At 43.4% G+C, this 10,936-nt stretch overlaps 1 protein-coding gene across 1 annotated transcript in view; it reads left to right on the top strand.

Moving 5' to 3' along the window:
* Positions 1-6,681: 6,681 nt before the first annotated feature.
* The window catches only part of LOC134447052 (protogenin B-like), a 25,581-nt gene continuing 21,326 nt past the window's right edge, over positions 6,682-10,936 (top strand). The window contains exons 1-2 of the mRNA XM_063196337.1: positions 6,682-6,751; positions 8,323-8,634. Coding sequence (XP_063052407.1) covers positions 6,682-6,751; positions 8,323-8,634 — 382 coding nt within the window. The remainder of the gene's footprint in view (positions 6,752-8,322; positions 8,635-10,936) is intronic.

Here is a 10,936-nt window from a genome sequence, read left to right as displayed (position 1 = left end):
ATCGGCGTTTTTTGTTTTTTTAAAATCTGAGTTTTAGCCACGTATGAAGATTTGTGCTGTCTATTGTGATTGTATACACACACGCACACACTTAAGCATGGACAGACGTGGAAGGGGATGTGGTGTGGAGAGGCCATAGGTCATTTGAGCCTGCTGGAGGGGGGGTTGAGCGGCCAGTCAGGCAGGGGGTGTTGGTGACCCCGGTTTTGGACGGAGGGTCCAGGGGCCACGTTCCCAGGCTCTGGCGTATTCATTTCATGGTAATGAACCTCAAACCCCCTTCCTCCTCCACCTCGTCACTGCTGCCCTCTTCCTTGACGTGACCCCCCTCCCCCTTGCTGACCCTGTCCCCTGCCCCCCTCTACTCTCCTCTCCTCTCCTCTTCTCCTCAGCTGTCCAGCCAGCCACACAGAGTCCTCATAAGGTCCGATGATTAGATGGTCAACAGCCTAGCAACCGCTTCATCCTATTGTTGGATGCAGTCAAAACAGCTGACAATACCCACTCACTACTGGATGCAGTCGAAACGGGAAATAATAGCCAGCATTACAGAATGCAGTGAATATAATTGGAGGTGCAACCCATAGAGCAATGGCATATTTTGGTCCTCAGTATACAGAGCCATCCTGATCAGATGATGAGATCGTCTGGACTGAAACCCGTCAAACTTTACATCACATTGCAGAATGCAGTCAAAACCGGTGTGAATTACGGTGCATCAGTGATCTTAAGACACCGTACTATAAATTTGAGGTTATTTCCCGATCCTCACATCGCTCTCTCTCTCCCACTCACTGATCGCACTGTCCTGTCTGAATGACATTAAAGCAAAAAACATGAAATAAATTAACAACTTTAACGTCATTTCCAAATGTAGGTAGTCCCATAATGCACACCGCTCCACCAGTGGATCGTTGTAATAGTCATTGAAAAGTTAAGTACAATAGTGCTACACTACTATGACATAACACAGGGCCTTTAGTAATGCGCCACTACGACTTGGTCATTGCCATTCTGGTAACAGCAAATTTATAACGCAGTGTCTTAGCAGGTTAAATTATAGTTCAAAAAATCTACATAATACTCTACTCAACATTTAAGCCTGCAATCCAAAGAATGATAACACAAGATGTGGTCAAAACAGGCAACACCCAAGGATTCAAGGATAGTTTATTGGGTACATACATTGAGCCACTTCCGCAAAGCTTTGCAGTGAAATGCATGCAGAAACCCCACATGGATTTCAGGATGCAGTTAACTTGGCTGTCCAGGTCTACAAAGTTGAGTGCAAGCAACTGTATTTCTTTGTGAAGGCTGGACTGCATTAAGCCATTGTGGTGCCACTGGGCACTATACCTCACCGGTTCCCCCTTTATGAACAAGTTTTGTAAAGTTTGTTTCTTGTGGTGCCCCCCAACTGGTCAAAAATGTCTGGTGCCCCTGGGCACTGTGCCGCTGGCCCTTGTGGAGCTTGAATATTGTGTTGCTCCTCTCATCCAAATGCCTTTAAGTTCAGCCTCTCCCACCATTCCACCATGGGTGAAGAACACAGACACACACCATGGGCGGACAACAGACACACACCATGGGCGAACAACAGACACACACACCATGGGAGAACAAATCAGACACAGAAAAGACACACCATGGGCGAACAACAGACACACACACCATGGGAGAACAAATCAGACACAGAAAAGACACACCATGGGCGAACAACACAGACACACACCTCAGGCGAACACAGACACGACAGACTCCCACACATCATGGGTAAACAACACAGACATACTAGAGACACACATACAACATGGGTGAACACAAACACGAGACAAACACACCATGGGTGAACACAGACACACAAGAGACAGTCACACATGGACAGGGTCATTGCAACACTACAGCATAGCAGCATACCATCAAAACAGCAACAAACACAATTTTGTAGTAGCTTACATTTAAACTAATCAAACAAAACCTATAGCACATCATGATGAAAGTAGTTGAAGTAGTAAATCCACACAAGACAGGTAGTAGTCGCCGTAGACACATCAAGACAGACCAGGACAAGTAAACAACACAACACCAAGTAATAAAATAATCTATACATAGATATTTCATCTCATCTCATCACAGAATACAATCAAAACAACAGAAAGCTGTTGAAACTGCACCAAACAGTCTCCCACCACCACAAAATGCTGTCTAAACACCAAAACCATCTTAACAACCACCAATCATGACAAGATGCACTCAGGCAAACATGCACTTAAGGTAAGTATGCTGTCAAAAGATGATACCAGGATGCTGTCAAACAACTAACAACTTTCGTTACATCTTAACCACAAAAAAACACCATCTGCACAGTACCTTGTGATCTTGGCTAGACATTGGCACCTGCCAAACGGCAAAAGATGAGAACGACTTGGACGTGAATAGACACAATTTTAGTTTCACTATCCACTTTGGCAGATAACTTATTCTTGGGTATGACATATTTCAGTAGCATATATGCTGTTTTTGCACCTTGTGTTATATGTTCAAGAAAGGTGATTCAGATTCTATTTGTCTGATATACTATGGGTAGTTTCATTTAACACACTATGTTCATTGCACTGATAATCTTATTTGTCACTTTTCTGAGCTTAGATGTATCATGGCCAAGAAAATACGCCTAAAAATACTGGTAACAAAACTGGTAGTAGTAAGGCTGAATGGCTAGTGATTCTGGAAAACCATGAGCCACTTTGGCAGGTGAGCGAAATGTTAATGTAAAGCCATGCTTGTGGTACTATTGGCGTAGCACACCACATCAAGAATGCTGTCTGAGCACATACACCATTGGATTGAATTAAACACACACAACACTGACCAGAGTGTTTAAATGGCATAGACAACACAACAACATCCATACATGTACAATGTAAACCGTGATGTTTGAAACCAATTCATGCAATTCTGGCAGAGTGGTCCTCATGGTGGAAGCATCGCCATTCCCACTACAGTATTGTAAAATATTTTGTAGCCTACATGTCATCAACCCACATCCACACCAATTTAATAGCGTGTAACATCTGTTAAAACACATACATACAGTGAGAGATGTAGAAACACTGAATATGACTAATTCTAGTTCTGAGAATATTGTTACAAATACCAGAGCAACACCAAAATACCTGGAAAACATGCAAACAAATGCTGTGGATGAAAGAAGCATTCTGTATCTGGTGAAAAAAAACTATTTCTCAACAGGCCAGATATAGAACCGTGTACAGGAGGGATGTTGATGTGTGTTCAAGTCAATAATCAAGAACAAGATCAGGAATAATCAAGAACACTTCACCATAGTAAATAGAAAGGGTTCACTACAAGATTTAAATAATTGTTGAGCATCCAAAATAGCAATAACAGATTTGCCTTTGCCAAACAGCATCTAAAAAATACTTGATGGGTGTGGAACTACATCCTATGGACAGATGAGACAAAAATCAACGCGTACAGAAGTCATGGGAAGAAAAGAGAAAGAAAGGAGCTGCTCATGAGTCAAAGCATAGGCCTACCAGCTACTCAGTGAATCATGGTGGTGGTAGTGTCATGTTCTGGGCATGCATAGCTGTCAATTGGTTCTCTTGTCTTAATTGATGATAATGACTACTGATAAAAGCCGCAGGATGAATTCTGAAGTGTTTCAGGCTATATTATCAGGTCATATTAAACCAAATGCTTCAGAAGTCATTAGACAATGCTTCACAAAAGCTTCATGCAAAAGCCCAAAGCTTCATGCAAAAGCCACCAAACCATAGATCAAAGCATAGGCCTACCACCTACTCAGTGAATCATGGTGGTGGTAGTGTCATGTTCTGGGCATGCATAGCTGTCAATTGGTTCTCTTGTCTCAATTGATGATAATGACTACTGATAAAAGCCGCAGGATGAATTTTGAAGTGTTTCAGGCCATAATTATTACTATATTATCAGGCCATATTAAACCAAATGCTTCAGAAGTCATTAGACAACGCTTCACAAAAGCTTCATGCAAAAGCCCAAAGCTTCATGCAAAAGCCACCAAACCATTTTAGGCAAAACAAAAGTGGAATGCTAGGCAATGGCCTAGTCAATCACCTAACTTTAGTATGACTGAGCAAGCTTTTCACTTGCTGAAGGCAAAACTGAAGGTAAACTTTCCCAAGAATAAGTACTGAAGACTGTTACAGTAGAGGGCCCGCCATAGCACCATCAGGGAGTAGCCTCTTAGTGCAGATGGGGTTGCCGCGGGCCTATTCACTATTTGTTGAAAATACTGAACAACATCATAACTAACAACAACATAGCTACATTACAGGGCTGTAAATTAACTTTTTCTCATCACCGGCCAAAATGGCTAATAGATGTTTATCTTACTAGCCAAACACACGCTCCCTAATAATGGGTCAAAGTAAGTTTTCTTTTTAACAGACAAACTGACTTTTCACCAGCATTTGGTCGGTTGGCTGGTATTAACTTAGAGCCCTGGCTACATTACAGAAAGCCTTAAGAACAGATTAAGACATAGTCATTACAATTTTGGTAACAGTAAGGTTATAACATAAGCTCTGCACTAGGTGGCTAAACCAGTGTCTAACAGTATCTAATAATAATAATTAATAATAATAACGGTATTTGTATAGTATTTTGTCCAGGCACTGCAGATTTTAGGCTGTAATTGATTAGAAAGTATTTACGACCAAATATTAAAAAGTGAAAGTTTGATGTATTTAGTCTAGCCAATCACTTTTGGTCCCTTAAAAATTGGGATTAATATAGAAACTTGTAATTTTTTAGAACGCAGTTCACCTGACTTGGACGTAAATACCCTCAAAAAAAAGTCTGCAGTTATGGTACATCTTTTTTCATTCCAAATCCATGGGGATGGTGTGACCAAAAAGATGAAAATTGTGCCAATGTCCAAATATTTATGGGCCTCACTGTATGCATGCTTGAGTAGGCTACCTGGTTAATGTATGTACGTACACATATACATATGATTGTGTGTGTGTGTGTGTGTGTGTGTGCGTGTGCGTGCGTGTGTGTGTGTGTGTGTGCGTGCGTGTGTGTGTGTGTGTGTGTGTGTGTGTGTGTGTGTGTGTGTGTGTGCGTGCGTGCGTGCGTGTGTGCATTATGACATCAAGGATGTCTTTTTCACAAGAGCAGTAGGTAAATACGTACGTACACGCATATCATTTCGTGTGCATGTGTGTTTGCGTGCGTGCGTGCGTGCGTGCGTTTGTTATGACATCAAGGATGTCCATTTCACAAGAGCAGTAGGGTGCCCGGCTCTTGTGTCCAGTGTCAGGGTGTGTGGTGTCCACAGTCTCCAAGCCAGTGGTCACTCTGCAGATGGAGGGGTGGGGGCTGGGGGGTGAGCTGTTGCCTGGGTCAGCCGGCCTGGAGATGGGGGCTGTGCTGGCCATGTGGTTTCCACAGAGATGGGGGGCTGCGCTGCTGGTCGAGAGGTCTCCCAGGGGTTGGGGAAGTGTGCGGTTGGGAGAGCCGAACGTGTGAAGATGGGGGGTTGGTGGTCACTGGGCCTGGGACCTCTAATCAATCTGGCACCCTGATCAATAGTTAATTTCACTGGACACTTGCTCCTTGTATGCAACATCCTGTCTAAGGGCTCTTTACATGTAGGCCCCTATATTTTGGTTTCACTCAAAATGTTTCAATGAGAACATCTATAGACGACTTTCCAAGTCATCCAGCATTGCATTGAGCAGCATATATTTTTTTATTCATGAATTAATATAGAAAAACATGTTTATAGAATGACATGCATCCAAACATTCATAAGTAATAGCATCCATAGACTAGATATTTTGGCCTTAATGTAGGAGGTTACAGCAAATCAAGGTAGCTAGAGCTAAAGAAGTGGGGCTCATCTAGGCTGTAAATGCAGTGGTCAGCTGATCAAACAGATTGCCTGCTTTGTCATCTGGTGAAAGAGCTAGGCACGGGTTGGCCACCACGGTCGATATGAGCACTTGCAGAACAGCTGACGTTCTGCCTTCAGTATCTGACCATAATTGTGCAGCTGTGCGCGCGCGCGAGTGTGCGTGCGTTTGTGGCCTAGCTGACCAGTTGTAGGCCTAAATGAATGCATTGAAAAAGTGTATTTAATGAAAGACATAAAATAGAAAAACAGCACAAGATATATTTTCAGATATATAAGGTTTATTAAGATATGTTGTATAAGAATGTTGTATAACATGATGTAGGCCTATAAGCAAATATTAAAGATATAGGCTACGCACATTTTCTGAATTAAATCAAACATAGCATAGACTATATTGAAACAGTCTTGCATAGGCTATGACTGTGTAGGTCTAGGTCTATTGTAGCAGGTGTCTCGAAATAGGCTAACACTGAAAAATAAACTTAGGCTACAGAATCTGAATAGGACACACTGATAAACACAGGAATATGAGTTCCTTCCGGTCATTCCACAAGGTGAAGGCCACTGGGTTTCTAGGCTAGAGCTCTACTCTGCGCGTGGGCGAGTGGGAGGGGGGTGAGCGCCAAGTGCCTTTCTCCTGTCGCCTGGCGAACTTGACTAATCATTTGTGCACTGACCAAGGCAAGGGACGGACTCGCCGCGCCACGGAAAGCGGCGTCCCAGCATATACGATGAAACAACTTCTTGGATAAATGGCGTCTAAGAAAAAGGATTTAAGCCAGCGTTTTATGCTGTTTTTGGTTATATTTTTTAATTTAACAGGTAAGCGCTTTGTAATGTTATTTCATGCTGTTTTGTGTCGTTGGTTGCATATAACTTGCGAGTAGCCTAACTGCCTACAATGTAGCATATGACAATGCTACAATGTGAATATCGTTCAACATTCTAGCTACAGTGACAGTTATTGTTGTTTTTACAACATCTACTCTTGCAGGGATACTCGTCTCAGGCTGCTTCAACATGAAGTGTAGGCTGCCTGCTTCAATCCCAGCATTTTCAGTTTGATCAACTATCATTGTAGTTGATGCACTGTAATCTGGGATATTAGGCTACAGTCAATAAATATAAATGCATGGTTATTATTTAGTAATAATAGTTCATTATTATTATTATAAGAAGATTTAATAGTGTCTCCAATGATATGCATATATTTTGTCCAACTTACACAAGAAACTGATCCACAGTGAAATCATTGTTTTAGCTACAAACGTGACAACATTTAGAAGTGTGAGAGGACAGGTGATGAAAGGAGCCCACATCCAGGACGAGAGAGAGAGAGAGAGAGAGAGAGAGAGAGAGAGGGAGGGAGAGAGAGAGAGTCAGACTATTGTCATTCGACAGTGCCATAGTTTTGTCATCAGTCATTACCACTCATTCACTGTGGTGTGTTATAGGCAACAAAGCAATTTAAGCTTAATCGAATTGCGTACCTTACCATCTTGTATGGAAACAGTGAAAAGTGAAGATTTTGCATACTCTTCTGTTGGTAGTTGAGTCTGCCACTACAAGGTGACAGTATGCATATCCATAGAAAGACAATAAGGCGTTTATAGTCATGGCTATCCATGAACCACCATATAATATGGGGCAACCCTGGTATAGTGGTTAGGGGGTGGACTTGAAGTGATACTGTCCCATTTTTGGAAATAAGCTCATATTACACCTCCCCTTGAGTTAAATTGTTGAGTTTTACCTTTATCCTGTACTTCCTGCCTTTCTCTGAGTACAGCAGTGCACATTTTACCTCCAAGCTAGCAGTTAACATTGAGTTCTATGAGACTAGTTAGCCGCCAGCTGGTCTCATAGGACCCAATGTTAACTGCTAGCATGGGGGTAAAGTTTGCACTGCCATACTCAGAGAACGGTTGAACGTACAGGAGAAAGGTAAAACTCAATAATTTAACTCAAGGGGAGGTGTAATATGAACTTATTTCCAAAAATGGGACAGTATCACTTTAAGATCAGAGGGTTGCAAGTTTGAATCCCACCCTTACCTTACCCTACACCTCTATCCATAGCTGAAGTGCCCTTGAGCAATGCACCTTACCCCACACTGCTCCAGGGACTGTAACTAATTACCCTGTATCTAAATAACCGTAAGTCGCTTTGGATAAAAGCGTCAGCTAAGTGAAATGTAATGTAAATATATTTAGATGGGTTGATATCAGTTGGTCTGGCCTTCCCTGGACCCACTCTTGCATTTGTGAGCCGATGTGTCCTTTCCTCCAACTATAACCGACTAGTAGTTTTTCTTTGCCTCTTGATAACTGACTAACTGACTTCTAACAGTGTGTTTTTGCCTCCTTCTAACCGAGCTGCCTCTTTGGCTTCAGGGGTTTTGTGTTTCAGTGACTTGTCGTTTGTGACCGAGCCCCGTGACGTGACAGCAGTGCGGGGCGCTCGAGTCGTCCTGGACTGCCAGGCCGTTGGAGAACCTCCCGTCGACATCAGGTGGCTGCGGAACCGAGTCCGGGTTCTAGATGGGGAGCGGGTCCAAGTCCTGTCCAATGGATCGCTGCTCATCTCTAGTGTGAGTGGGGGAAGAGAGGTGAGGGAGGAGGCCTCGGATGAAGCTGTTTACCATTGCATGGCGAAGAACAAATACGGAGCTATCCTCAGCCAAAGAGCACAGCTTACAATCGCACGTAAGTCACCCAACTCTTGTGACATTTAGCAGCACAACACTACATGCATGCACTATGTAACCACCAGTGATGAAGCAACACAACCCCACCTACAGTCCATATACACAACCACCAGCTACCTAACAACACAACCCCACCTGCAGTACATGTATACAAGCACCAGTACCACCAAACACCACTGCCATAAAAATCGCCTTACAATACAACACCACATCAACCTCCACACAGTCTCATAACAGTACCTGTGTACACTCGTCGATACGAAGCATGACCGCTGGGCTTTAGATTACAAGGTTGCATGTTCGAATCCAACCCCCCTTCCTATCTCTCTCCATGGCTGAGTTGCCCTTGAGCCAAGGCCCCATAATGTTGCAGGGACTGTAACCAATGCCCTGTACTTGTAACTGTAACTTGCTTTCGATCAAAGCGTCAGATAATTGTAATGTAAGTGTAATGTAAGGGGGGGGTACCTGAAGTGGGAGATATTGAAAGGAGGTGTAGATAGGTAGGATGTGAAAGTGTTGGAGGGAAGTAGAGGTGGGAAGAGGAAGTGAGGGGGGATAGTGTTGGGACAGAGGAAGTGGATGTGGAAGAAAATTAAATGGTGTGCTGTGCACTGATTGAGGAGGAGGGAGGAGGGTCTATCAAGCCACTAGATGGAGGATGGTGAAGGTGGGAAGTTACCAGTAGTGGACAGTGATGGGCAAAATTAATTCATTAGCTACAACCGAGGGCCACATATTTCAAATGACATTCTCCTCACCTGTCCAATTCAACCAGGTGATCATTCAACCAGCCAATCGGGTGGCTGAATTGGACGGGTAAAACCAAGTCATTTGGAATATGTGGCACGGCCGCAGCCATTGCTCAGTGGGGGCAGCCATGGCTCAATGGTTAAAGTGCTGGCCTTTAGATCAGAGGGTTGCTGATTCAAATACCACCCTTACCAGCATATTCAGCCATGGATGAAGTGCCCTTGAGCAAGGCACCTAACCCCACATTGCTCCAGGCCCGTAACCAATACCCTGTACGTAAACGTAAGTCGCTATCGATAAAAAAAGCATCAACCAAGTAATAATGTATTGTAACTGATGTAGTGGAGGTATAGGGGAACATGACATGGAGTTTGGCAGTGGAGGAACAATATGAATGGCAAGTGTGAGACAGGTGGAGGGTGGTGAAACAGTGTTGGGTCTGCCAAGGCTTCAGAGATGATATTGAGAGTGTTTTAGGAACCTACCTGTGTTTCAGTGCACACACAGCCTGAAACTTGCTGCTAGCTGTGGGTTTGCAAGGTCACTGTGAAGCGTGTGTGTGTGTGTGTGTGCGTACGTGTGCATGTGTGTGTGTGTGGCATTGTGTTCTGCTTGGTCACACATAGGAATCTGTGACGGACCCTTTGTTTGCTGGGGTCACCAAGTGCTCTGCTGTGTGTGTGTGTGTGTGTGTGTGTGTGTGTGTGTGTGTGTGTGTGTGTGTGTGTGTGTGTGTGTGCGTGTGTGCGCGTGTGTGTGTGTGTGTGTGTGTGTGAGAGAGAGAGAGAGACAGAGAGAGAGAGAGAGTGAGAGAGAGAGAGAGAGAGAGAGAGAGAGAGAGAGAGAGAGAGAGAGAGAGAGAGAGAGAGAGAGAGAGAGAATGGGCAGTTGCTCTGCAATGGCAGAAGTAAAGCTATGGAACCTGGTCAATGTGTGGTGATGGGGGTGGGACTGGAATGACAGGATGGTGAAAGTTAAAACAAAATCCAGCCATGACCTGCTTATGGCTGTCCTTTCAACACAGCTGATTTTTGTAAACTTCCTTTGCAACCTGCCTGGCGATCGTTATACAAGATTTCACAAATGAGCTAATCTGCCATCTACTGTCTAACTACCAGGGCTGTGTTTCTCAAAAACTTTGAAGTAGTACTTAAGGGTAAGTAGTGTAGTATGAGGTGCCCCTTTGGTAATATATCAGTGAGGTCTCACGTCATCACTAAAAGTTTATACATACATTATTTAACTCATGCATGCACTTTGCACTTTTTATTGTATTTATTGCCTGGTGAATATAATGATTGTTTGTATAAACTTTTAGTGATATGATATATAGAGCTTGAAAGTGACGTCCCTTCCCCCGATTTCATGGGACCTCAACTGCGTTTTTAGCCGAGAATCGTAGCATGTAATCCAATGGCCGTAATAAAATGATATCTCGATCACCTTCGAGTTGTGCCACGAGCTCCATATATGTTGTTTCTGATATTTTTGCTTAATTTTTTGTACGAACCCCCAAACTTTTTAGAAAGCTGTGTTTCTTCACATTT

The sequence above is a fragment of the Engraulis encrasicolus genome, chromosome 4 (genome assembly GCF_034702125.1).
Source record: "Engraulis encrasicolus isolate BLACKSEA-1 chromosome 4, IST_EnEncr_1.0, whole genome shotgun sequence".
Taxonomy (NCBI): Eukaryota; Metazoa; Chordata; class Actinopteri; order Clupeiformes; family Engraulidae; genus Engraulis; species Engraulis encrasicolus.
Note: the sequence above shows the minus strand (reverse complement) of the source record. Positions and strands in the feature narration are given on the sequence as shown.